At 45.3% G+C, this 27,596-nt stretch overlaps 2 protein-coding genes across 4 annotated transcripts in view; both read right to left on the bottom strand.

The window, feature by feature from the left end:
* The window catches only part of rbm20 (RNA binding motif protein 20), an 84,692-nt gene extending 78,249 nt beyond the window's left edge, over positions 1-6,443 (bottom strand). For 2 of the 3 annotated variants that reach the window (XM_063198676.1, XM_063198685.1), the window contains exon 1: positions 5,817-6,443. In XM_063198676.1, coding sequence (XP_063054746.1) covers positions 5,817-5,905 — 89 coding nt within the window. In that variant the 5' untranslated portion in view covers positions 5,906-6,443. Of the gene's footprint in view, positions 1-772; positions 968-5,816 lie in introns of those variants that run through there. The other variant, XM_063198703.1, reaches the window with a different exon arrangement.
* Positions 6,444-16,966: 10,523 nt separating this feature from the next.
* LOC134445176 (uncharacterized) lies at positions 16,967-22,174 on the bottom strand. The gene is made up of 3 exons (XM_063194263.1): positions 21,049-22,174; positions 18,345-20,979; positions 16,967-17,132 (listed from the first exon to the last, which is right to left on the bottom strand). Exons 1-3 carry the CDS (start codon positions 22,172-22,174, stop codon positions 16,967-16,969), a joined length of 3,927 nt encoding a protein of 1,308 aa, XP_063050333.1.
* Positions 22,175-27,596: the final 5,422 nt, after the last annotated feature.

The raw sequence follows: 27,596 nt of genomic DNA, 5'->3' as shown, positions 1-27,596 counted from the left end.
AGCATACAGAGTTGTAATATCCATGCTCAGAAACAACGTTAAGAATCAGGGCAATATAACCACAATGGGTCTATTTTTTTTTTCCGTTGATTCAATGTCACAATTTCACTGAGCACATTATGAATATACATTGCATAGCTTAGTTACGCTCCCTTAAAACAGTCATACAGTATAGCGCAAGGGACTATTTAAGTTGGTTCTAAGTAGGCTATATATTTTTTCTTTAGTGTTTACACCAACAAAGAGGTTCCCCTTTAAGTAAGCACACCCACAGCCAGGGGTGTATATTAACTTAAATAATAAAAATAACAGCATTTACCAGCCTCCAAAAATATGGTAAAATTCACCAGACACACAATGTCGGATATTATTATTCTGTGTCCAAAATCTACCAGGCAGCTTTTGATTTTGCCAGTATTTGGCTGATATGCATTTAGAAGAGTTACACTGCACTCATGATTAACAATTGAACAAAAAATGTCCTCAAATCCTGTTCTTTTACTTGCCAAGGTTTCAGTCAGAAATCCTCCTCAGATACAAGTATTTGGCTGTAGTTATTTCGTGACAGCCACACTCAAAATATAAACTTTTACGAGCCACCAAAAAATAATAATTCACCAGACACTTCGTCGTGAATTACCAGTCTGTGACCAAGATTTCTCAATCTCAAAATGTTTCTAGATTTCACCAGCATTTGGCTGGTAAAAGGTGCCAATTTTCACCCTTGACATCCACACACACAAATACTCCCGAACACCAAAATCTTATCTACCTGTGACGAGGCATGTCGTTCTCTTGAGGTTTGGGCCACGAAAGAAACTTCAGCGGACTCAAGCGGCCGAAGCTGAATGCAGGTATAGGAGATTTGCTGAAGAACTGCTGGCCTATGGGGGACAGTGTCTGTGGCAACACTCAACACACTCCCCCGCCTCAACACACACACACGCACACACACACACACACACACACACACACACACACACACACACACACACACACACACACACACACACACACACACACACACACACACACACACACACACACACACCGAAGGTTCGTAGGCGACTTCCAACTTCCCCTTGTGTGTGACAGGTTTGCGGGGTGATATAGAGACAGCAGCTGGGTGGAACCAAGTAAGAGATGTAGAGTGGAGAGGAAAAGGAGAATCAGAGATGCACAGAATGTAGTGTGTTTGTCCATTTGTCCATGGCTGTGTGTGTATCTCTCTCTCTCTCTCGCCCTGACACACACACACAAGCACACACACACACGCACACGCAATTTGTTTATATGTTGGCCTATGTTCACGTGTGTATACTGTACACAGGGAAAAGGAAAAGGAAAGAAGAAGAATGAGCTGACGAAAAACGAACCTCACTTGATACCCCTTAAAATATCGGCACGGCACTCTCGCTAATTCCCCTGACCCTCGAACAGTTTAAAACAAATCAGTCACACGCGACACAATGGAGGCAGTGCACCCAGCACACCACCACACTCTCCTGTCCCATGGCACTCCAAGGACAATTTACCCTGCAACTCATCATACAGCAAATCCCCTTCCTTTCAGCACTATACATGTATAGACACACACACACACACACACACACACACACACACACACACACACACACACACACACACACACACACACACACACACAGCACACACAGCACACACAGCACACACACACACACACAGACGCACAGCACTGAGGACAATTTCTTCACCGATTTATCATACAGCAAATCCCTCTTCAGCACACGCACACACGCACGCACGCACACACACAGGACAATTTCTTCACTGATTCATCATAGAGGAACCCCCATCAACACACACACAAAAGCATGCACACATGCAAGCCTGTAAACATTACCATTCACTTGCTTTCACACACACACACAAACCCACATACATTGTAGTGCATGCAGCACATTGATGTAATGCAGATTATGATTAAAAGGTTTGTCATTGATCTATTTTTTTAATATATATATTTTGACTTGTCGAGATTGTTAATAGTCACATGTCTGTGTATGAATACAAGCACAAGGTCCCGAAAAGATTCATTTATGTGTTTCCAACAACATTTTACTCATTCCAACCAATAGTCTCAGTATAGAAGCCAACATCTTGCCTCTTTAAAACAGAAACTACAAATGTAACGAAACTAAACTAAACTGAAACTAAAATCAGAATTATTTATCAGAATTAAACTACACGTTTCAACTTGTCAACAATAGTATACATTAAAACCAGAATTTGTCAGCTACACACATCGTTAATACACTTCTTGTGCGATATGTCATTTTCCTTCCTTATAGTAGCAGTACACTAATAATCAAATTAGCACATTGATGCAAAACACCTTCCTACTTTCTACATTTCCAACAGTGACACTTGCCATATATTTTCTGGAAAAAAACACAGTCACCACCACCATCACATATCGTCTCATTAACTTACTTAGACATTTATCTCCGTATTTTACAAGACCATTTAAACAACAACGCCTTGTTCATTCACCGACTGCTACTGCTTCACTGTGTGGGGGCCGCCAATAAAACTCTGTGGGCCACGGTAACCGAAATAAATCACCCAAAGCGCTGCCCTGGAAAAAATGCGGGAGAAACAGAAGCCCGTCGAGATTAGAGCCCCCTGTACTGTGCAAACCGACCCACAACACCTGCGAGAGTAGCCATATGCCGTAAATCTGTGGAGCAAATCTCTGGTACATTTTTTTTTTGGCTTCAGTTTCAAGTCAACAAAACTCTTAACTGAATCTCCACTGGAGAAATTTTGGAGGGTTATGATGAAGTAACTTCAAGGGCAAATGCTTGCAGTTGTTTTTCTGGTTTTAAAATAGAATCACGCTAGGGAACCATAAAAGGGTCCTCCCCCCTCTTACCTTTCACTTTCCTACAAATTGTCAGTCAAAGCCTGAAGACTTACTTAGTGCAACCAAGTACCCGGAAGATTGATCTTTTTCACATGTGCTGACCCCATGCAGTAAAAAGTAAAGCTTAAAGACCATGTAGGCATATACGGTATAAGCTGTGTAATGCATGGTTTACAGGCAGTGCAATGCATGGACTGTGTTTTTCCCATGGGAAAATGTATGTTTAACATGTGCCATTTTTCTCAAGTAACATGGTCAGTGCCAAACTAAAATAGGACAAATTAAATCAACCAGAATCGATCGATGCAGAATTCTGTATTAGTGTTTTTAAAATGTATTGTTTTAAAAGTTGATGCTTCACTTCTCACGGTGCTAACAAGAAAACAAAACACATCTAGGCTTCTTCTTGGCACGTAGCCTAATATAAAATGGACGTGTCAAAAGAGAGGAATGGCCCCCATACAGTATGTTTACAACCTGCTATTCCCTTGTGTAAAGTACCATATGGGGTCTAGTTTGTTTCTGTTCAATTCTAACCACTGCACTTCCTTGAAGTGTCAGTCACAGAGGGGTGTAGTAATTTCCAGTGAATGGATAAGCAGTACATTTGTGAAGGACAAATAAATGGTACACTAGTTAAACACTTTTCTATATACTGTACGACTAAACCAAAACAAAGATTAACACCTAAACTCCAACAACCAAAAGCAATTGGCTCAAGATAGTGTTCTGTTTGTTTTTAAGGCCTGTTTTAGGATACTTGTATTGCCATTTAGAACAAAGCAGTGATTTTATGCCGATTGCCATTGCTCTATTCATTGACACAGAGTATTGGTATCCTCTTACTGTAGATGCGCCTGTCGACAGCTCTAGTCACTCAACTACATCAAAACAACATTGCTATGCCAACGCAGAGAGGCTTAAATAACCGACTGAGACTTGGTTGTTTCCATTTTGGTGACAAAAAGGTTATAACAGAGGGGTCAAGCAAAGATGCTCACACACCAGGGGCGAGTTTCTCAAAAGAGAAGTTGTTAGCCTGTTAGCAACTTCGGTAGTTGCCAATGGGAAAATGCATTGAAAACAACAAAGTAGCTAATGTAGTAAGCAACTTTGGTTTTGAGAAATTCACCCCAGAGGTATTTTCTTTGCTCTATCGTCACAGGATTCTACTAAAGAGGCAGGAAAAGCAATACCACAATAGCATACAATAGGCCTACCGTACATTTAGCCTATAGCCTTCAAGTTGTGTTTAACTCTGTATGAGACGGCTGTCATGAATCAGTTGTTACCAGAATGGCGATGACCAATCATAATGTTTACTAAAGGCCCTAAGCACTGTCATAGTGATGTAGTGTTATGGTAGTGAAGCTTTTTCAGTGACTATTACAGGATTCCATTGTTGGAACGGCGTACGTTAAGAGGCTGCAGTACCTTCACTCTTTCCGAAATGACCGTTAAATAATGACATAAAAAAACGCGACAGAACGTTACATAAAGCTGTTTTTGTCCACACAGGGTTCACTCAAGGAAACGAAGGCAGTGAGGGAAAACCATTTTCCTGCACTGGAAAAACTATTAGTCTCTCACAAAACCAAGGTGCTTGTGTGTGTGTGTGTGTGTGTGTGTGTGTGTGTGTGTGTGTGTGTGTGTGTGTGTGTGTGTGTGTGTGTGTGTGTGTGTGTGTGTGTGTGTGTGTGTGTGTGTGTGTGTGTGTGTGTGTGTGTGTGTGTCTGTGTGTGTGTGTGTGTGTGTGTGTGTGTCTGTGTGTGTCTGTGTGTGTGTGTGTGTGTGTGCGCATGTGTGTGTGTAAACAACTCGGGGTAAAGGAGGACGCACACCACACACAGAAGGAACAAGGAACACTGGCGGTGGTGTGGGAACAAGGTTTTCTTGTACACACGTCTGAGGACCATTATAATTGTGTGTAAACTATTTACCGGAGAGGGACAGACTTATGAGGCTGGGAGCCAACCAGGGAGGACATGTGGAGCTCTTTTCCAAATTGAGATATATCCATTTTATAGAATGTTGGGAAATTGACATTTTTGTATTGGGCATTCCATTGAAATGCATTGCAAAATGCATTTTTATAGAGGTTTTAAAGTATGTTCTCAAAACATTTGAATGGCAAGAATTCACACATATAGGACCTCGTAACTGTCAATTCCAATATTAAAATGCAAAAAGTCAAAAATGGTGGATATAGCGTTTTGGAAAAGAGCTCTTCACATGTGGAATACCTCTGTCCCACCACTGTCATGTCAGGGGGGGGGGCTCAGCAGTGGTGTAGTCTACTTTTTTATGGTGGGTATACTGTTTAGCCTATTTGAGAATTTTTTGAAGTGGGTATGCTGTATATATTTCTGCTATTCAAAACAATGGATCAATAAATTTTAAGTGGGTATACTGAAACCCCTGAAATTTAGAAGTGGGTATACTCTGTATACCCGCGTTCTACGTAGGCTACACCACTGGGGCTCAGCTGAAAAAACACATCTGGCAGAAACGCTATTCCTACTGTCAAAATCCATTCATCTTTCCCCCCTTTTTCTCTGCCTTCTGTTTTTTTTTGAGAATGTTACTTTTCTTTCTTCCTTCGTGTAATAATCCGTAACGTCTGGAGCGATGCCGCCAGCCGCTTCAAATATTTTCATGAATCCCCTCCCTCAAATCGGAACCTGCTGCGTTAAGTTATGATATACCGTGCATGCATGAACACAACGTCACTCTCGCCTGCTTCTAAGTCCTGTATCCACACACACAAAAGAGTTAATGAGTTTCTGGCATATAGGCCTACTGTAGATTCCACCGGGGAGAAAGCCGCATGGTGATGTTTTTGTTTTTACAGCCCACCCCCCTCTACAATGACAATTTTTTTTATTTTTTTTCCAAAAAAGTTTCGCCTTACCTCTGATAGTGGTCCAGCGAGACTTTTGCCCCAGCGTGTCCTCCTGCGTGGCCTTTCATGTTATTCTGTCCGTTCCTGAGTTGCTCCATGTCCGCACGCCAAACAAAAAATCAGCCGCTTCTTTATCCAAACCCCTCTGTTGCTTTACAACAGCGAGGAAAAACAACAGAGAGAAAAAGAGAGGGAAAAAAAATAAAACAAGTGTCTTGCACCCTCCGAGGCAGTAGAACCACTCTCCACCAACAAAAAGGCAGTCCTTCTCCTTTTAAAAAAAGCAAATAAATAACAAAATTAAAAAATAAACCCACAAAAGTGTAAAAAGAAATGCAGCTGGTCAGTGTCACTACGCCAAAGCCCAGCTGGAGAATAATAAAAGGATCTTGAAAAGAAGTTTGTCTTTCTCACCCCCCTCTAAAAATCTCTCTCTATCTCTCTCTATCTCTCTCTCTCTCTCTCTCTCTCTGTTGTCCTGCTCTCACTCCTCTTCCTTTCTCTCAGTCTGACCCACTCTCTAGCTCTTTCTCTCTCTGCCTCTCTCCCTCTGCTGTCTGCGGGCTCTGTGTGATAAGCCGTCCCAGTAAAGGCCACGCGCTCGCAGGCTAAACTCAGCGGCAGCAGCCTGCTCTCCGTGACGGACAGCAGCAATGGCATTTGTCCCCTCGCTGGGATCCCTCCCTTCCCCTTCCCCTTCCCCTAGGCGCACTCCCCTATACTCCTACCGTACCAAACACCCCCCACCCCCCCCTCTCTCTCTCCGTCCTGTTCAAAGCAGAGGAAAAAAGTTTTCATCAGGCTGTTACGGGGGGAAGGGAAGGGACGCGGGGGCCTATATACAACAGGGAGGAAATGACTGGCAGACAGTTGCGTTGAAAGGCACTGGGGAGAGACCCAAGAAACAGGGCTCACAAATGGGACAGCCAGAGAAGGGGTCAGAGGGGAGATCCAAGGGTGACTATGGTGTACACTGTACACCCCACCACCTAATGAAAAATCAGTTGTCGTTGCACACAGAATTTCAAAGTTTCGGCTTACCCCTTCATCAAGGTCATCTCACACACAAAAAAGTATTGCATCATGAAGTTGTCAGTGTGCAACGACAATCTTTTTTTCCCCCATCAATTTGACTATCTGATCACAGCCGGTGTGCATTTTCTAACACTAAAGAAAGAATACACCCCACCACCACCACCACCTCTATACCCAACTCCCTCTCCCAAGTCTGTCCATACCAGTCAACGTTTACATCAGAGAAGGTGAAAAGGCACCTAGAACCTAGAGAATCTTTGGTTACACTTGCTGTCCATGCTACATTTATTAGGTCACACAGTAGACTATGTAAGATGTATTATTATGTAATTGCGCTGTACCTTAGGGCTAGGTTTAGAGGTAAGGACGTACAGTGTAAGTACATGATAATACATTTCTTAATTCCTTCCTTTCTTGTTACATTTCTATTCCTTGTTGTCAGAGAGAACTTGTGACTTGCTCCTCCAAAAAAGTTGGTTGGCTGCCACCATGGGCAGTCATGGGTGAGCGGTTAGGGCGTCAGACTTGCATACCAGAGGTTGCCGGTTCGACTCCCGACCCGCCAGGTTGGTGGGGGGAGTAATCAACCAGTGCTCTCCCCCATCCTCCTCCATGACTGTGGTACCCTGAGCATGGCTTCCCACCGCACTGCTCCCCATGGGGCGCCACTGAGGGCTGCCCCCTTGCACGGGTGAGGCATAAATGCAATTTCGTTGTGTGCAGTGTGCAGTGTTCACTTGTGTGCTGTGGAGTGCTGTGTCACAATGACAATGGGAGTTGGAGTTTCCCAATGGGCTTTCACTTTTCACTGCCACCAACACCACCACCTCTACCACCGTCTCGTCTCATACTGTATCTCTAACCTCTCACCTTATCAGTCAGAATCCAACAGTTTGCTTCTAAATCTCCCTGACGAAGACCACGACCACCATCCACTACCCATTTCTGTCTCTCTCCAACTGCCCTTTTGACCAGGACTCTGGCAGAAGAGATGCTCAGTCTCAACGGGGCAATCCTGGCTAAATAAACATTCGAAGAAAAAAAATCTTCCCCCAAAGTTTCTTTGTGTCGTAGCCTCTTACTGCAGATGGGCCCATCGAAGGGCCTATTCACTCTCCTCAACTACATCATAACAACATTGCTATGACAATGCAGAGAGTCGTAGGTAACCAATAAAGAATTGGTCATTACCATTTTGGTGACAATAAGGTTTGAGTATATGGGTTTTACTACTTATTAGTATTTAAGATTTCAGATCCAGGTCAGCATTTGCATATAATCTCCTTCCCTAAACAAATACAACTTACCTCTGAATTGCAGTTGCTGAAGTGGATCTGAAGTCTTAAATATTAAAGGGGTATGCCACTATTTTCGGGCTTAATACAGTTAAAATCGTAAGCTGGGGTTTATAAAGGTGGTAAAGTGTCTTACTTTTCATGTGAAGCGCTGTCTTGCTTTAAGACAAGTTAAAAGAGGGAGCATGTCGCTAAGCTAGTGTAAGTCAATGGATCCATGTAAAACCCAGATACTTTACTATCAGGTTATAAGAGAGGCTCCAAAGCAAAGAAAGCTCCCGCACACTGTTCACATTTGCATGGTATGCAACGTTTCGGTCTACTGACCTTCTTCAAGCAATTCAAACACTATAAGAGAGGCTCTGCAACGTATTTGTCTTTCCTTACTGTCTGACGACTTATCTGAACGGATAAACCCCTCTAACCTCCATCTTCATCCCTCATCCTTCGTCCCTTCTTCCTTTTCTCTCTCTCTCTCTCTCTCTCTCTCTCTCTCTCTCTCTCTCTCTCTCTCTCTCTCTCAACATTCTTGACATCTACGTCTGATATTCTGATACTCGCTTTCTCTCTTCAATTTTGCTTCTATTTATCTCATGACTTTTCCTCTTTTTTACTTCTTTCGGTTACACTTAACTTGACGCCGGCGTCATATGTATGACATAACAGTGTTATAATAGAGTCATGAACGAGTCATAAACATAATAACAATGTCATAAACGTTTTATGGCCATGAAAAGTTGACATTGTTAGGCCTGTCTTTGCCATAATCAAATTTCACTTAAAGACAAAGTCATACAATGTTTATGACATTGACATAATGTTTATGACACATGCATGACTGCATTATGACAATATTATGATACCGTTATGTCATCCGTATGACGCCGGTAAAGTGTTACCCTTCTTTCTCACTGCATCTCTGCTTTTGTTTTTTCCTCAGTTCCCTCGATCTTCCCTGTGTGCATGCGTGTGTGTTTGTGTGCAGAGTGTGTGTGTGTGTGTGTGTGTGTGTGTGTGTGTGTGTGTGTGTGTGTGTGTGTGTGAGCGCGCCCGTGTGTGTGTGCGTGCGCGTGCTAGGGTGCATCAAACGCCCCAACTTTTGCAAAATTGTTCCTTTGTAGTAGCCTCTTACTGCAGCATGGGTCGCCGGCGACCCTATTCACTTGCTGAAAATGCCTAACTACTTCATAACAACATTGCTATGACATTACAGAGAGCCATAGTGCTGCGCTAAGGGGTTAACATAACACCCTTGTAAAATCTTAGCGATTTTGGTTGATGTTAAAGGGTGGCAAAATATGCTTGACATTTTGAATGGCAGTGGATGGGCGAATTTAGCCAAATCCTTGAAAAGTGTGTTTTTACACTATTTTGGTCAAAACTAGTAAAGAGAATCATTTGGAAGAATCCTCCAGTTCCCCTTCCACTTTCCCAGATTTGAAATTCCCTGTGTGTGTTTTTTAGAGCCTTCCTTCAGCAAAGTTTTAGCCCCTATTCGCTAAGGGCGGAATTCTCCCGTCTCCACTTAAGTCGGTTTTACGCACGCATTTTTTACGCGGTCTTATCTTGCGCGTATTCTCCCCTCTGGAACGTCGCCACACCCCTCGCGCTTAACTCAGAAAAACAGCGCGTAGCCCAACATAGGCGTGATATATGCTAAATGGGGGGATGAGTCTCTGCCAAGTTCATCAGTTGTGGCTACAAAGAAACTATGGAGCATGGATTTTCTGATCAATCATGTGAAAACCTCGGCAGTCCATTGAGATCCAATACTGAACTTTAACTTTGAATTTAAAACCACGTGCCAAAAGTCCTCTTGCAAAAGCGTTCCAAAACCTAACCTCCTCCTTTTCACAAACACAAGGCAAGTATTGGAGGTGGGATAATGAGATGGAAACGCGATGTGTCCCTTTGGCGGGAACTCAGCTGAGCGTTTTGGTGCGCAACAGGTTGATTGAAATAATAAACATGATTAAACGTTTTGTTAAAACTGGAGTTTGGCGTGTTGCCTGGACAATTCCGGAAATCAAAAAGTGATTTAAAATGCTGATCATTCCCACAGTTAAACAAACACATAGTAGGCCTATTTGCTGACTTTTAAAAGTGTTTCTCCGCTTCTCTGTACAGTAACTAAACTAATTGGAAATATGTGGATCTCAGCTGTCCGTCAGCATATTACACTTAGGCTACATGCATGCTGAAGAATGAACAAGGAAATCGATCGTCATGAAAAAAACGGAGACTTTATATTCTGTCGCAGACATGGGAATTAATTGGACATGGGCATGCAATGCCAAGCCAGGACTTAAACGCGCAGCTGATGGGGTGTAATCGAGACCAGAAGCGAAATGCCAAAGACATGCTCTGATATGTAGGCCTACCTTTTACGTTTAGCTGTAATGACATTCAGGAAATATTTTTTGCCTTACAAAAACAGATAGGACAACCTGTAGCCTACCTCAGTATGTGGTGGTTTTGTATGTCGGGCATCAGTTCAGAAAGTTTAATAGGTTACATGCACATATGCACGAGTTCCAATAAATCACAAAAGTGGAGGAGTTGAAATAAAAACCCTTTACTTAACGTCGTGGCTACAACATAGTAAAAATGGTGAAGGTTGTTTTTGAATAGGCATACTTTAGGTGGCTGTGAGGACGACTGGAACAACGGTCTTTAGTCTGACGTGCCTTGTCAATTTAGCCTACTTGTGCGCATGGTGCAACCTGCAACGAGGTGTTTTTGGTTTTGGTTACCGTCCAGAGACAACATGATGATCCTCATACTGATTAATTAATTACCTACTTTTGTTTGTAAGTTCATCGATATGAGAACATGCTCTGAGCAGCTGGTCATATTTTTTCACAATTAATGTAGGATGAAATGTGGAACTGTGAATGAATTACGATTTGGACTCACGCTGACGGTAAGGAACATCAACAAAGCATACCGTGTAACATGTTCAAAATGCGAGCCAAGCGAGCATCAAATGCAATATTACATTTTACCTCATAGTGGCGCTCGACCTTACGACAGCCCTTTGATGCGCGTAAAGGCAAACACGCTTAAGTGGACGGGAGAATCCGTTTAGGATTGATTAACATGGGGAACTCCCTGATTTTGGCCTGGCCCCACCCAAAGTGCGCAAGTGATGAAATCGCGCGTAAGCCCCGTTTACTCACGGGCTTGAGTAAGCTCGGAGGCGCTGTTGCGCGCTTTTTTTGACTTAAGCGGGTGGGAGAATTCCGCCCTAACATTTTAGCCATGATCGAACACCCATCTATCCATTCTCTAGCCATTTGTTGGGATTTTGATGTCCTGGGGAAGTGGAGAAGAAACTGGAGCTTTCTTCCAAATGACTGCCCTTACTATTTTTGATCGAAACAGTCTCAAAATATACTTTGCACAGATTTAGCTGAATATGCCCATTCACTACCATTCAAAATTTCAAGCCTATTGCGCCACCCTTTAACATCAATCAAATTTTCCAGAAATTTTCAAGGGAGTTAGGATAGTGCAAAGGAACAATACTGCAAGAGCAGAGTGGGATATTCCAAAGTTTTCATTTTCGAGGGGCGTTTGATGCACCCTAGCGCACGCGTTTGTGTGTGTCTGCACAGTAAATGTTGCAGTGTCAATTCAACACTTACAGAGTTAATTTAAGTCCAAATGATGTCAAATCAACTCTCTAAGTGTTAAATGAGCACTGCAGAATTTACTGTGTCTGTGTGTGTGTATACAGTAGAGTGTCATTACCCACTTGCTTTAGGTGTTGAACCCATTCAGCAGCTGGAGCACTAAAAGTGCAACTCCTGAGTCCCGGGTGTGTGACATTACTCACATTTAGTGGCGGCTGTTTGTCGGCAGGCGGGAGCCATTGCCTAACATACAAACTCACACAAACACACACACACGCACACGCACACACACACACACACACACACACACACACACACACACACACACACACACACACACACACACACACACACACACACACACACACACAGCTGTCTGCTCTGGGACACACACACACACCTGTGGAGCCGAAGCCAGAAGCCTCTGCATCATAAATCAGTACTGTTGTGTAGTGTACCGCAGTGTATGTGTGTATGAGTGTGTGTGTGTGTGTGTGTGTGTGTGTGTGTGTGTGTGTGTGTGTGTGTGTGTGTGTGTGTGTGTGTGTGTGTGTGTGTGTGTGTGTGTGTGTGTGTGTGTGTGTGTTTGTGTTTGTGTGTGTGTGAGTGAAAGTGTTAAAAGGCGAGCTACAGGGGAGCTCATTTACCCTGAAGGTGTCGTATAGGAGGAGGATGAGGAGAAGGTCTTTGATTGGTTGCATGGGTACGGGCAGGAGTGGAACTACAGGGAGGGCAAGCGGGGCATTTGCCCCTGGGCCCAGGGCCCACCTATATTGGTGTTGTGGGACCTACTGTGACCATGGCAGGTTGTATGGGTGGCCCTATCAGTGTCTTGCCTTGGGGCCCTCTATGGAATTGTTCCGGCAGGGTGTGCGTATGGGTAGGGGGTAAAATACCATCCTGGTGTGGTGTGGTGTGTAAGGGGTAGTGTGATGAAGCGGTCTGCACACTGTGTATTAACTCCAAACATACAACAGAGGGATCTTCCTCAGGCACGTGTGGTGTGTAAGGCCCATATAGTGGGTAGTCTGTAGTCGGCACCGTGCCGACTGTTGCAGCCCCCTCTCATGCTGGACAGGGAAGCCAACAGGGGAGGGGGGGCAAATGGGTCAGTTGTCCCAGGTCCAGGGAAAGGGGGGTCAGGTCCTCATGATATTGTATTGTACTGATTGGGAGTCCCTTTTAGTACATGGCTTTGTACTGGGGCTGGGCAGTAAGTTGTAGCCGTGGCCCTAGTGCTGTGTATTGCGCAGTGTGTTGTTGTATTTAACAGTGTGGAAATCATTGGCAGTGGCTTTGCTTTAAAGAGCAGCCAAATGTTTACCACAGCGGTGCGATTTATAAATATTCCTAATCCTTGCTCACTGGCAGTTTTATGATGTCGGCCAGACATGATCCGTCATCCCCCCTCCTTTGAAACATTCACTGTGTTGCTCGTGGTGCAGTGCAGGCGTTCTTTCCCATATGGTCAATGGTTAAGAAAAAAATAGTGATATTCAAACAACTCCAATCTGCTTTAGTTTTTTCTTTTCTTTACCGAGTGCATAGAAATATCACGACCACATAAGGAAACCATACAATATTTATGATTGTAAAGGTCGTTTTTTTTTGTCGGTTTTGATTTCTGTCTTGGCATTTCAGGAAACCTACAGATTTTAACCTCTTGTCATTTCGGATATACTGCATGTATGTATGTATGTATGTATGTATGTATGTATGTATGTATGTATGTATGTATGTATGTATGCTATCGGTATAAAGTAGAGTAAGAAAGTCTGGTATGTTTGTGGTATGTATGCTGGTATGTACTGTATGTGGAATGTAGCCTATGTTTCTGGTATGTATGTTGGTGTGTTCTAAAACGGCAATGTTTTTTTTTTATGTTTTAAAGCAATATTACATGTTTTTTTCTAGATTCAAATAATCTGTCCAAAGATCTCTAGAGAACGAAATTGACAGAATTCAAAAGTGCCTTTCACGGTAAAAGCAGTTCCCCTCCCAACCTGTAGAGAGGCAGAAGATTTAAAAACGACTCAGTGTTTCTTTAATGAAAAATATAACTTTGTTCGTTCTCCGATTTGCAAATACTGAAAACTCCGTAAGCTGTAACAGATACGAACTTTGACTGTCATTACAGATATATTACATGCCTGTACCTTTGACAGATATATGTTACCAGTATCGGGTAAATAATGTAAGGCAATATCTAGCGCATGTGCACCAGAATGCGGGTGGTGGGGGGCGGGGAAGACACCCTTTGGCCCTTGGGGGCTAAAACATAAACATCTCTGTCCAAACCGAGGCAACTGATGCTGTCTATTTTAATCAGGGAACTTAGCACCATGTCTTTTGCTTGATGTATGACAATGGCCAAAGTGGGTGGCGTAGCTCTGGAAAATATATCTTGGGTTTCGCCATGCACCAATGAATTGTCAAAATGCAAACTAGTGCCCGGGTCTCGCTGCAGGCTGTCAGGCACTGGCCCAAACTCACTACATCTACATGTAATGTATGTGTCCTCTCTGCCCATGACTAATGGAAAAGATCACCAAACCCAGTTCCTTGTTGACAAGCACAACTGTGCCCTCGACTTTTTCAACGTCAATGTACACTCACTCACTCTCTCTTTCTCTCTGCCCCCCCCCTCACTCTCTCTCTTTCAACTGTGCCCTGCAGCTAGTTATTTGGTTGCTCTCTCTCTCTCTCTCTCTCTCTCTCTCTCTCTCTGTCTCTCTCTTTCTATAGACTGCCATTGTATCTTGCATGCACATAGTCTACTGTGCACAACTATCCTATAAGTGTTAAGCCACACACTTTACTGAGGGAAACTCGCATAAAAGCCCCACAGACAGCATAAAGCCTCCTCCACCACCACTACCCTCCTCTAAAAGCCAGACAACACCCAACCATCATCACCACCACCCCCTTCAAAAGATAGATACCCACCTCCACCATCACCACCACCCCTTCAATAGACAGACAAGACTTTAGTAATCTCTGGCTGAGTGAGCTACATGTATATTTTTGGTTCATGAGGGAAGAGATGACAGTTCAAAGCCAAATATCTGAACTTATCTACCGTACCACCTCTCTGTTCAACACACACGCACGCACGCACGCGCTTACACACACACGTGCGCGCGCGCACACACACACACACACACACACACACACACACACACACACACACACACACACACACACACACACACACACAAACGGGAGGTTTAAAGGGAATAGCTGATCTTTGTTGTGTTTTCGTTCTCGGCCCCTTTCAGATCTTCTCTCTTCCATTATATTATCCACAATTGCAACCAACTCTCTTGATTTCCACAAGCTTCACTGCACTACAAACTTCACTGCACTTGAACTAAAATTTTAAAAAGTTGTAAGGTTACTCCCTTTGGGTAGCCTAGCCTAAACTAGATAATCCAGCCTAGTGGCAGAAAATATTTTTGCATGTCAAGTCAAGGGCTTTTATTTGTCACAGCTCTGCAAATCAATAAATAAAAATCCATGAAAACATAGCAACACATGCCAAATAAGTATATACACGTACACTAAAGAAAGATTTTGCTGTCTTTCAGACGTAAAGATGACCCTAAAGCACGACATGTTGAAAAAAAGCAAGACATGTTAAAAGACAATTCTAGCCTACTAATAAATTAGTTAAAAATAGCCTGAGCATAACAACAGAATAAATAAATACACACAAATAAAAGGAGGAAGATGAGTTCTCCAGCTGACACGTCAAAAGCTACAGTAAAAAAAGGTTTAGCAGTCTAACTGCAGGTGGATAAAGTCTCGTCTTCAGTCTGTCTGTTCACACATGGAGGTCGCGCAGTCGTCAAGAGATTGGTGAGCTGGTCTAGCCTTGCACCATCAGAAATGAACCTAAAGGGAACAAACCCTGTGCTCCAATCGCAATGCTATGTTTATCAAGGTGTTTTTCCTAAATATGAATAGCCAGTCCATAGGGAGGCCTTTGCCAGCCCACAGCTGAACTGCACTTTATCATGGCGTTAAACCAAACTGTATCATGCAATTAAACTGAATTTTACCATACAGTTTGTTTATTCATTTATTTTGGGGGGGGGGGTGGGGGTGGGGGGGGTGTTCAACTTTATTTAGACAGGACATTGAAGGGTGGTACAGCAAAGCTAACTAAGCCACGGCTGGGCCAATCTTGCTGTAAACACTGAACCTTACCATGCAGTTCCACTGAACTGTGGCACACGGTTAAACTGAGCCGTACAAGGTGATGGGTTGAATGCTAACTGCTGGTTTCACAGCGTCACCGGTTCGGTGCCACCATACCTGTCAACTTTGAGCTCCCAAAATCCAGGAAAATTCCCATATTTTAAGCCAAAATCCGGGAAATTTTCTAAAGGCCAAATTTTGACAGTCAACGGGATGACAGAGACAGATTGGACGGTGCCTTCCACTCTGCTTTTCACAACAGCGCGCGTGCAAAGACAGATCCTGTCTAAAATCCCTCAGCACACCTTTTACAGCATGGAGAAACAATGCAATGAAAACAAAACAATGAAATGAACGCAATGCGTTTCTTCTTGTTGTTTTGTCGCACAAGTTGTCTGTTCGTGCTGTGACGTCATGAGAGGCTGACCATCTCTAAGCGGGACATTTCAAATCAGTGCAAGGACACAAGTTTAAAATAAAGGAAGTATTTTAATGTTATGCCAGGAGTTTAAACAGAAAAGGTATCTGAAGTTCAACTTAAATGTTCAAAAGAGGATTCATCTTGCAATATCAAACTCAAACAATGTCTCTGGCTCTTCAATAACAAACGTAGGAGCAGGCTTTTCTTTCAGTCCAACATCTTCTCAAAGCACAAACATAAACTTCTTACTTTCAGTCCAGTCAAACATCCATATGCAATCCAGTAGCAGGAAACGTAATCCACAGTCAATAATCCATTGAACATTTCCATAGGCCAAAGTCACTAGACGGAATCCACAGGTAAGTATCCAGTGAGCTCCACACGGCAGAGCCCACTCGGGCCAGAGTGCAAGAGGCAGAGTGCATGTGTCTCCCCCAAGCTCCCCATTCCACTGAGAGTTTCTAGCTCACAAAAGCCACCTAGCTCATTAGGCCCTTATCAGCCTCAGGTGTGGGGCTGTGCTGTGTTGGAGCTGCAGTTCACAAGTCCACCACCAGATGGAGCCAGAGTTGCTCATAGCTGGAGCCACTTCTGTGGAACATAGCGCCCTTCAAGGATGCAGCCTCTCGGGACGTCACAGATCCTCCCCCTCGGACTCGACGTCCCCGTCGGGCTGGAGGTCACGAAGAGGGCATCTCTCCGGGACAGGGCATCCGCGTTGCCATGGCTTCTGCCAGCCCTGTGAACAACAGAGAAATTAAATGCTTGCAAGCTTAAAAACCATCTGGTAACCCTGCTGTTTGTCTCCTTGTTCCTGGCCATCCACTGCAGAGGGGCGTGGTCCGAGACCACCGTGAAGCGGCGGCCCAGGAGGTAATACCGAAGGGACTCCAGGCAAAATCTGTTCCCATAAGTCCCATCACTCGGCGGCCATCTTGGCTACGCCTCAAACTGACTATTTGAGATTAGTCAGTGATGGGGTATATAAGAATGAATGGGGGAAATAATGTTGTGTGACAGTGGGACAACACAGCGATACACAACTCATATGGTTGGAATCACAATGAAAAACTGGGCTTATTGGCAGTCTTAGAATGACCGAAACATGAAAGTAACACTTTAAAACAGCGTTTTTCTTTATGCTATTTTTGATCTGCGCATGCGCCACATTCCACGACAACGTTCTGTTTTGCGGCAGGTGGGAGCAAGTTGCGTGGACTTCACCTCTTCCGGCCGGCTGTCAAACGGGCATCCATTCTCCGGTCATCGTACAGAAAAGACACTGGATTTATTTTCTGATAGCCAAAGCAGTAAGCACAATGGTCGTCCCTGCTCATCAGTAATAAAAAAAATAGGCTATTGAATAAATTAATGATGTAGGCTAGCCTGCCTCAAAATTGGTGTTTGAAACTGTGATATGTTGTTGCCTAAACTGATAATAGCTATGATCAACGGTGAAAAATATAAGAAAAAAAAAGCTAAACTGATCAAAGTTGAATGTCTTGCAGACTTGCTCCCGTTTTGCTTTTTCTTACTTATTTGTTTTCAACCATAAGAAAAACCACAACGGGTGTGCACATGTATGCACACGGCCGTTTTTGTTTCCGTGATTATATCTGTCCCTTTGTCTTGCACCTGCATTTTGGATGGGCGCAGAAAGGTGATTAATGGTCGAGTTGCGCTCTCTGCCCAAGTCACAATGAAGTTTCCACGGACGGCAAACAAACCACATGGCCGCCAACAAACAAACCGATTAGGTACGAGCAGTCGTAAAGGTTTACGTTTGCACTTGCGTCGAGACGATTGGATAAGTGACAGCGCAGCTCAGCAAGCAATTGGCTCTCGTTACCGGACAGGTGGGAGTGACGCCGGCAAACGCCATGTTCGCGTAGCCAAATGCTCTCGTTCATTCCTATGGAAGGTTTCATGAGTGATTCGTCTCGTATAAGACCGTCTCTGCTCCAGGGCCCAGGTGATGGCGAGACACTCCTTCTCAACCGTGGAATAGTTCTTCTCTCTTGGAAGCAGTTTTCTGCTCAGATATAGGACAGGATGTTCCTCACCTTCATGTACTTGGGCGAGTACAGCTCCCAGACCCACCTCCGAAGCATCAGTCTGAACAACGAACTCCCTCTGGAAATCTGGTGCCACCAGAACTGGACTGGAACAGAGGGCCTGCTTCAGGTTGATGAAGGCGGTCTCTGCAGCGGGGTTCCATTTCACCATTCTGGAGTGTCGCTTGGTTGTTAGATCTGTCAGAGGTGCAGCAATGGAGGCAAAATTTGCAATGAAACGGCGGTAATAGCCGGCTAGTCCCAGAAAAGACCTCACCTGCTTCTTTGTGAGAGGCCGTGGCCAATCCCGTATGGCCTGCAGCTTCGCTTGCTGTGGCTTGACCAGTCCTCGGCCAACAGTGTAGCCCAGGTAATTCGTTTCGCTGAAGGCCAGCCTGCATTTTTTTGGATTTGCTGTGAGACCTGCATCTCTAAGGGAATCAAGCACAGCTTGTACACGGGGTAAATGACTTTCCCAGTCTGGGCTTTGAATCACAACGTCATCTAAAAATGCAGCCGCATACCTTTTGTGGGGAGCAAGGACCCGGTCCATCAAGCGCTGGAACGTGGCCGGTGCCCCGTGCAGACCAAACGGGAGCCGTGTGTATTGGTAGAGCCCTTCTGGTGTGGCAAACGCGGTCTTCTCCTTCGATGCGGGGGACAGGGGCACCTGCCAGTAACCTTTTGTGAGGTCCAGAGTGGTGAGGAAGCGAGCATGTCCTAGTGAGTCTACCAGGTCATCAACACGGGGCATGGGATATGAATCAAATTCTGAAACCTCATTCAACTTGCGATAATCGTTGCAGAATCGTACTGACCCGTCTGGTTTGGGGACCAGGACGATGGGGCTTGCCCAGGCACTTTTGGAGTTTTCAATGACTCCCAGCTCTAGCATCTTTTCCACCTCCTGCTCGATGGCCACCCTGCGTGCTTCCGGCACCCGGTATGGACGCTGAGTCACTGTGCGGCCAGGCACGGTCCGGATCTCGTGTTGGACCACCTCTGTGTGTCCCGGGAGTGAGGAGAAGACATCTCTGTTGCGGTCCACTAGCTCTAGTGTTCTCTGCCGCTGATGTGGGGACAGACCTGGTCCCACTTGAACCTCTTCTCTGGCGGGTGCTTTGGACTCTGTTTGGGGCAGACAACAGAATAACGCCTCCCTGGCGTGCCATTGTTTCAAGAGGTTAACGTGATAAATTTGCTCTGTTTTTCTTTTATCAGGCTGTCTCACCTTATAATTTACCTCTCCTACTCGCTCGATGACCTCATACGGTCCTTGCCAGCTTGCCAGGAACTTACACTCGACAGTCGGGACTAGGACGAGCACTCTGTCCCCTGGCTTGAACTCTCTTGGTTGGGTAGGTCGATTGTAGGAGGCCTGCTGTTGCCGTTGAGCAGTTTCCATGTGTTCCCGAACTATCGGGTAAATGGCCCTCATTCTGTCCTTCATGGCGCCGATATGTTCGATTAGGGTCCTCTGCCTGCAGGGTTGCTCTTCCCAAGCCTCCTTCGCAATGTCCAGTAGTCCTCTGGGTCTGTAAGACAACAAAAGTTCAAAAGGCGAGAAGCCAGTAGAAGATTGGGGTACCTCTCTCACGGCGAACAGCAGGTATGGCAGCAGCTGGTCCCAGTTCCGCCCGTCCTCTTCAATTGCTTTCCTCAGCATTGACTTCAGAGTCTTGTTAAAACGTTCAACCAACCCGTCTGTCTGGGGATGGTAGACAGAGGTTCTCAGCTGCTTGATCCTCAAAAGGGCACACAGCTCCTTCATTACCTTAGACATGAATGGGGTACCTTGGTCAGTCAATATTTCCTTTGGGATACCCAGACTGGTGGAAAGGAGGAACAGCTCCTTGGCAATCTGCCTGGAGGTGGCTTTCCGTAGGGGAATGGCCTCAGGGTACCGGGTAGCATAGTCAAGGATTACTAGAATGTACTGATGGCCCCTGGAGCTTTTTGGCAAAGGGCCAACTATATCTAGCCCGATTCTCTCAAAGGGGGTTTCAATGATCGGCAAGGGGATGAGCGGGTTACGGTAAGAGGGCTTGGGTGCCCTCTTCTGGCATTCTGGGCAACTACGGCAATAATTCTCTATCTGCTTGTGCACTCCAGGCCAGAAAAACCGCTGCAAGATCCTTTCTGTGGTCTTCTCTACACCCAGGTGGGCCCCTAGTGGATGCGTGTGTGCAAGATTGAGCACAGTTTTTCGGTGGGGCTGTGGCACAAGGAGTTGTTCGTACACTCTGTCATTCTCTTTCACGACCTGATACAATAGACCCCGTATAACTGCAAAATGGGGGTATGTGGGACTTGCTCTATCCCCTAACACTACACCCTCTAGCACCTGCACATTTCTTAGGGCATTTGCAAATGTGGGCTCTTGCAATTGAGCAGTACCATACTGGCCTGTGAGATTGGGGAGCTCCTCAATGGCCGGGGCGTCTTCCTCGGAGTTTGGAGAACTTTCCGGAGCTGCATTCTCTTCTTCCGTGTCCGGGCCACTGTCTGTGTCGGCCTGGGGGCCTGTCATTCCTGCGAGTGCAAAAGCAGGGATGAGTGGTTGTGAGGGTTGCATTGGTGTGTTTGTAGGATGAGTCTTACCTCTCCGACTGCGGGGTACTCTAGCTGGCCTCTGCTGTGTCTCCCTAAACAGCAGGTCGAAGGAGGGGCAGTCTCGCCCAATCAGAACAGGAACAGGGAGAGACTCAACCACCCCTGCCCTAGTGTGTATTATCCCCCTGGTGGTTGTCACCTTGAGTTCAGTGGTGGGATAATCCTTGGTGTCTCCATGGACGCATGAGATCGGAAGGACTTTGTCAGTGGAGAGACACGAGGGATCCACTAGGTCCTTATGCACCAAGGTTACCCGACTTCCGGAGTCCAACAACGCCTCTACGTCATGGCAATTGACCGTTACAGGGCAGGTGGGGGGTCGATCTGGGGGCCCATCTGCGACCCCAACGAGTGATGCGAATAGCTGGGTGGAGGGGGAGCTGGAGGAGCCAGCAGTGGGCATGGGCTCGTCTAGGATTTTTTGGCACTGCCACAACATGTGTCCTATCTCCCCACAGCGGTAGCATTCTCTGGTTTCACTATCCCGAGACATTCTAACCAGACCTGACTGTCTTCTGGCCCCCAATGGAGCATAGCTAGGTGCTGCTGCAGATGGACTGGTAACCTTCGTGGTTTTTGGACGCACCCCCACTGTCTGCTGCGGGGTTGTCGTCCTGGGGTCTCTCTTGGTCGCACGGAGCATTTCTGTTGTGGCCTGGTATTTCTCCACAGCTTCAATGGTAACTGCAGCTGTGGTTAAGGCCTGTTGGCTAATGAACCGTTTAGCCTCATATGGCAGGGCTCGGAGGAAGTGATCTACCACAATGGTCTCCACCACTGCAGCAGCTGTGTTTTTCTCCGGTTCCAGCCATTTTCTTGCAATTCTGGAAAGTTCGTGCATCTGTGCACGGGGAGCTTGGTCCACTTGGAAGGTCCAGCCATGGAAGCGCTGGGCCATGCCAAACTTGGTAAGCCCATGCCTGCTGAATATCTCCAACTTCAGAGCATCATAGTCCGTAATTTTGTCAGGGGGTAGGTCTCGCACGGAATTCAATGCTTCCCCCGTTAAAAATGGGGCTAGCAGTCCAACCCATTGGGCTTTCGGCCATCCTTCCCTAGTGGCTGTTGCTTCGAAGGCATACAAGTAGGCCTCAACATCATCGGTGGCCCCCATCTTGGAAATAAAATTACTCGCTTTGATTGGGTTGGCGCTCCTAGCAGCCATCTTCTTTTGCAACTGCAGCTCCTCTGCCTTCAGTTGGTTAGCTTTCCTTTGTTCCTCCAATAACGCTGCACTCGCATGTATTTGGGCCTGTTGGCCTGAAATAAGGGCCTTCAAAATTTCCTCCATTTTGTTATGTGGAGGGACTATGGCCAACTGGGAAAACTGAGTAATTACATTTTCAGTGTCCTCTTCATACATGCACTATTGCTGATTGAAATGCCCGCGTCCTCCACCATATGTGACGTCATGAGAGGCTGACCATCTCTAAGCGGGACATTTCAAATCAGTGCAAGGACACAAGTTTAAAATAAAGGAAGTATTTTAATGTTATGCCAGGAGTTTAAACAGAAAAGGTATCTGAAGTTCAACTTAAATGTTCAAAAGAGGATTCATCTTGCAATATCAAACTCAAACAATGTCTCTGGCTCTTCAATAACAAACGTAGGAGCAGGCTTTTCTTTCAGTCCAACATCTTCTCAAAGCACAAACATAAACTTCTTACTTTCAGTCCAGTCAAACATCCATATGCAATCCAGTAGCAGGAAACGTAATCCACAGTCAATAATCCATTGAACATTTCCATAGGCCAAAGTCACTAGACGGAATCCACAGGTAAGTATCCAGTGAGCTCCACACGGCAGAGCCCACTCGGGCCAGAGTGCAAGAGGCAGAGTGCATGTGTCTCCCCCAAGCTCCCCATTCCACTGAGAGTTTCTAGCTCACAAAAGCCACCTAGCTCATTAGGCCCTTATCAGCCTCAGGTGTGGGGCTGTGCTGTGTTGGAGCTGCAGTTCACAAGTCCACCACCAGATGGAGCCAGAGTTGCTCATAGCTGGAGCCACTTCCGTGGAACATAGCGCCCTTCAAGGATGCAGCCTCTCGGGACGTCACAGTGCAAAACTTCGTGCTGGTACAAGTTGTGGTTAGGTTAATCGCATGATTCGCTGTTCCGAGGCTGTTTTATGTGTTGCATGAACTGACGGTTTCTGAGGGAAAGAGTGGGCGCACAAGCGCTACGGAGCTCGAGGTTGACAGCTCGTATTTTCAAGGAACTTCAATTCTTGGTGGTATCTGGCATACCGTCTTCTGGCAGGTAGCTTGATAAGCAAGACCCTCGTCTCTCTCTTCAAGAGGGGGTGTGGCTCGTCGGACAGGGCCGTGGGTAGCTTAAATAGCCTACTGGACCGACTGTGTTTTTTGATAATGTGAAAAATCCGGGATATTTCCGGGAAAAAAAATCAAATCGGGAAGAAATCAGGAAATTAGTCAAAATTAGGGAGTTTCCCGGGAAATTAGGGATGGTTGACAGGTATGGGTGCCACGCTGTATGTTTCATGTTATAGGTTATCTTGCACAGCTATACGCTTTGGGCAGATTTCCCAACCTTTCCTCTCAGAAAATCCCACTAGTAATGATGAAAACAGCTGGGAATGCCCTGCCCACGAGAGAGAGAGAGAGAGAGAGAGAGAGAGAGAGAGAGAGAGAGAGAGAGAGAGAGAGAGAGAGAGAGCTAGAGAGCTCAGGAGTGAAAGGAGGTGTTTCCCAGATGGGGGCCAGTGTTTACCCTGAGCTGGATTTGAGGGTGGCATGTGCTAAGTCATTGACCAAGGCCAGGAATAATGATTAGAAAAACCCACCTACAGTAGTGTGGTATTGTTGGGGGAGCAGCACACACACTATCTCTCTCTCTGTCTCTCTAGCAACAGCAAAGGAATAATGATTTGAAAATGTGAGAATGTGAGGCTTCATCTCTCTCTCTCTCTGTCTCTCCCTCTCTCTATCCCTCTCTCTCTCTCTCTCTCTCTCCCTCTCCCTCTCTCTCTCTCTCTCTCTCTCTCTCTCTCTCTCTCTCTCTCGCTGTTGATAGGCAGGCTGGGTCGGAGCATCAGCTGTGAAAGTGAGTATTGCTGGGCTGCAGCCAGCCAACAAGGGCAGGCAGGGTGGAGCGATGGAAGGCCGGCCTCACGAAATACACAAGTACACACACACACGCGCACACACACACACACACACACACACACACACACACACACACACACACACACACACACACACACACAATAACTCACCCACAACCCCACCGCTGAAGGCTGAAGTGCATCGTGAAGTCGAACAGCGGCAAAATGAAATAAACGTCATGTGATGTGACGTTGTTGGTCTTTGCCCTTCAATAAAATCTTTTTTAAAAGTCTTCATGACAAGGTTTACAGGGAAGTTAAGTTGATAAATGGGATGATACATAGCACATGGGGAAATCAGGGGAAAGGTGTTAGCTTAATTTACATTACAGACAAATAAAATGGTAATTATGAGATGTGCGAGAGCGACTGGGATAGAGGATTAAGAGTCAGTTCCATGTCTACAGTATGTAATGGGAATGGGCCGGTTGCCGCCTGCTGAACAGACCGTGTAGTGCAGCCTCCACTGTACAGTAGGCCTGTGTGCAGGGCTGGATTAACACATAGGCTAGGACAGGGTTTCCCAAACTTTTCTCCCTGCGCACCCCCTTGTAGATTTCAATGTGGTTCGCGCANCCCCTGGGCGAATATTTTGGCGTGCTGATGGCCACGCAGTATGGATTCACTGCTCATTCACTGCACATTATGCACAGTCGTTTTGGGAAATCCTCTTTTCCAAGTTAAACTACACTTTAGATGGACCCTTTCAGCATACAATTCACCATACAATAAAAAACTACTTAATGTTCATTAATGCCGGATAAAAACTCACATATCCACCATTGCTGTATTCAGCTCGCGCACCCCCTTATGGCGGGCTGCGCACCCCCAGGGGTGCACGCACCCCAGTTTGGGAAACCCTGGGCTAGGATATGGCTGCAGCCTACTACAGGCCCCCACCTGCCAGGGGGCCCCCTGATTGGTCAAAAGTTAAAAATGGCAGAACAAGATGCAATATTGCAAAAAATGCATCTGTCTTGTAGACATGTTATCCCTTAATTCCTAGCTTGTAATTATGACACTGTCAATGTAAATTTCTCAGGATATTTGCCTTCCGGGGGGGCCCCACAGCAACCTGTAGCCTAGGGGACACAGGTCATGGTAATCTGGCCCTGCCTGTGTGTATCCCATGGGGATGACATTAGCGATTACACTATGGATTTAGACCACAGGTGCATGAAGCCAAAGTAGAAGTGCTCCCCACATATGGGCTCTCTCCCTGTGCCATACATACAATCTTGACTGTCCCATAAGCAATAAAGACTCAAAAAGCCCCTTTAAAAAAAGGAGAAGTGTTCTACCGTAAGTGTATTGACCTCATTAGGTACAATGGAATAACTGGTGTATAAACTATGCAAGATCATTCTACTGGTGTTCTAATTACTCCAGTAAACACCCGTAAGAGTATTATTTTCCACTTTTAATTCAGTTAATTCAGGTAAATTGGGCCACTTCGGGCCATTCGCTTATATGCAAAAAAAAAAATCTGATCTAGACTTCAAGACTTGGTTCTGTCTACACAGAAGATAAGGAGAAACAGGCCCAGGATCTCAAACCTTAAGGAGAAAGGGATTGGATCTGTTCCCTCATGAGAGCTTTGCAACATTCCACCGTTATTTTGTTACAGTTATTAAGATACAAATATTTACACAGATACATGGCAGGCCAACAAAGACAATTTAGGATTTAATTTGAGAGAAGTTGTCAATGTAAGACCCAGGCAATTGCTTTTGTATCATTTTTTTCTCTCTCTCACCCACACACACCCACACCCACCCACACACCCACACCCACACACACACACACACACACACACACACACACACACACACACACACACACACACACACACCCACACCCACCCACACACACACACACACACACACACACACACACACAGAGTATGCTACCTGAAATTGTTTTGCTGTCCTTCAGAAGGTTTGGCCGTCTTTTCCCCAGATTTTTGTCCCACTCATCTGTGACCAATAACTACACTATTTATAGTTGGAAGGAAATAAACTGTCCTCAAGTTCAACAGCTGCTAACATTGCATTCTTTACTGGTCTGTGTTCTTTGACTTGGCATGCTTTGCTGTTGAGTGTGCTCCTTGAAATTTTGCATGCTCTGCTCTTCTGTGGTGGTTGCACATGGCTCACATAAACGGAAGGAAGTATTGAAACCATCACATTTCTTTTGAGCCGCACCACTGCTCCACTAAGGAATAATTCATTTCAAAGGGCTGCTTTTGTAGTTGGTATGCATGTGAGCAACATTTTCGACTGCAAAAATGAAAAGGGATGCCTGCGAGTAGTAACTGTTTTATGCAGGCATTTTTTTCTTAACCTTTTTCTTACCTTTTTTCTCTCAAGTATAGATGACTTTAGCTTGTAGACAGCTTCCAAAAGTACATTTAAGGTCTGTAACAGAAGACCATTGCTTGTTTCTTTTTTTTACCTATATTTGTTAATTTAGGTTTATGTACATTTCACTTGTTTTGATGAAGGAATGCAACTCAAAACCGTGAATTGTTTTATTTTATTACAGGACATTATACATTAAATAACCACACCTGAACTGTAAATTACCGTTTGTGTTGGTCTCGAGGGGGAAAAAAACAACAACAAAGGCACACATAGATATAAAATAGAACTGAAATAGAATAAAATAGAAAAAACAAATACATAAAAAATAGGTTCATTGAAGCATGCTAGCCTGTTGTTAAACCGGAATATTGACATTAAAAATAGTCCAAAGGAATCATCCGAGATCCGCTTTTCAAAACACCACACCATCAGCCAAGGAAAATCGTGGTCGGCGGCAGGGAGGAAAGCTTCCAAACAGGGCCGGCGCTAGGCCATAGGCAGACAAGGTTATCGCCCTAGGGCGCCAAATTTGTTGGGGGCACCCGAAAGCCCCACGGAATTAGAACATCAAGCGAAGTAAAATATTTACACTTTACATCAACAATGATTTTTCAAGTGCATTCGGTATATTTAGTAGGTACACGAAAAGGAAAAAGGGGGTGTTCGCCTAGGGCAGTGTTTCCCAACCTTTTTTGTCTTGTGTACCCCCAAGCCTTTTCGTTGCGCCATGAGTACCCCCTAAGTCAAGTTCTATACCGCTTTCTCTATCCCAATGTAACTGAGTATTTGATAAAATTACATGTTTCCAAGTACCCCCTGCAGTGTGCTCGTGTACCCCTAATGGTACACGTACCCCTGGTTGGGAAACACTGGCCTAGAGCACCAAATTGACTAGAACCGGCGCTGCTTCTAAGTACACAAACCCAGATGATAGGGCAGGACAGAACCCTTTACTGGCACACCGCTGCCAAAGGCAGAAGGACACGCACGGCGGTAAGGAGAGACTAATCGAGGATTGACTCTGTTGCGCAAACAAAATGACAAACGCGT

Source organism: Engraulis encrasicolus, chromosome 1, assembly GCF_034702125.1.
Source record: "Engraulis encrasicolus isolate BLACKSEA-1 chromosome 1, IST_EnEncr_1.0, whole genome shotgun sequence".
NCBI lineage: Eukaryota > Metazoa > Chordata > Actinopteri > Clupeiformes > Engraulidae > Engraulis > Engraulis encrasicolus.
This window is presented reverse-complemented; position numbering and strand designations above follow the sequence as displayed.

Excerpts from the sequence above, each read along its gene's own strand:
- LOC134445176 (XM_063194263.1), bottom strand. The coding sequence starts at position 22,174 with ATGGGGGCCACCGATGATGTTGAGGCCTACTTGTATGCCTTCGAAGCA. Across the intron at positions 20,980-21,048 it reads AGTACCCCGCAGTCGGAGAG|GAATGACAGGCCCCCAGGCC; the intron begins GTAAGACTCATC and ends TTGCACTCGCAG. Across the intron at positions 17,133-18,344 it reads TGGGCCCTGGAGCAGAGACG|GGCTGGCAGAAGCCATGGCA; the intron begins GTCTTATACGAG and ends TGTTGTTCACAG.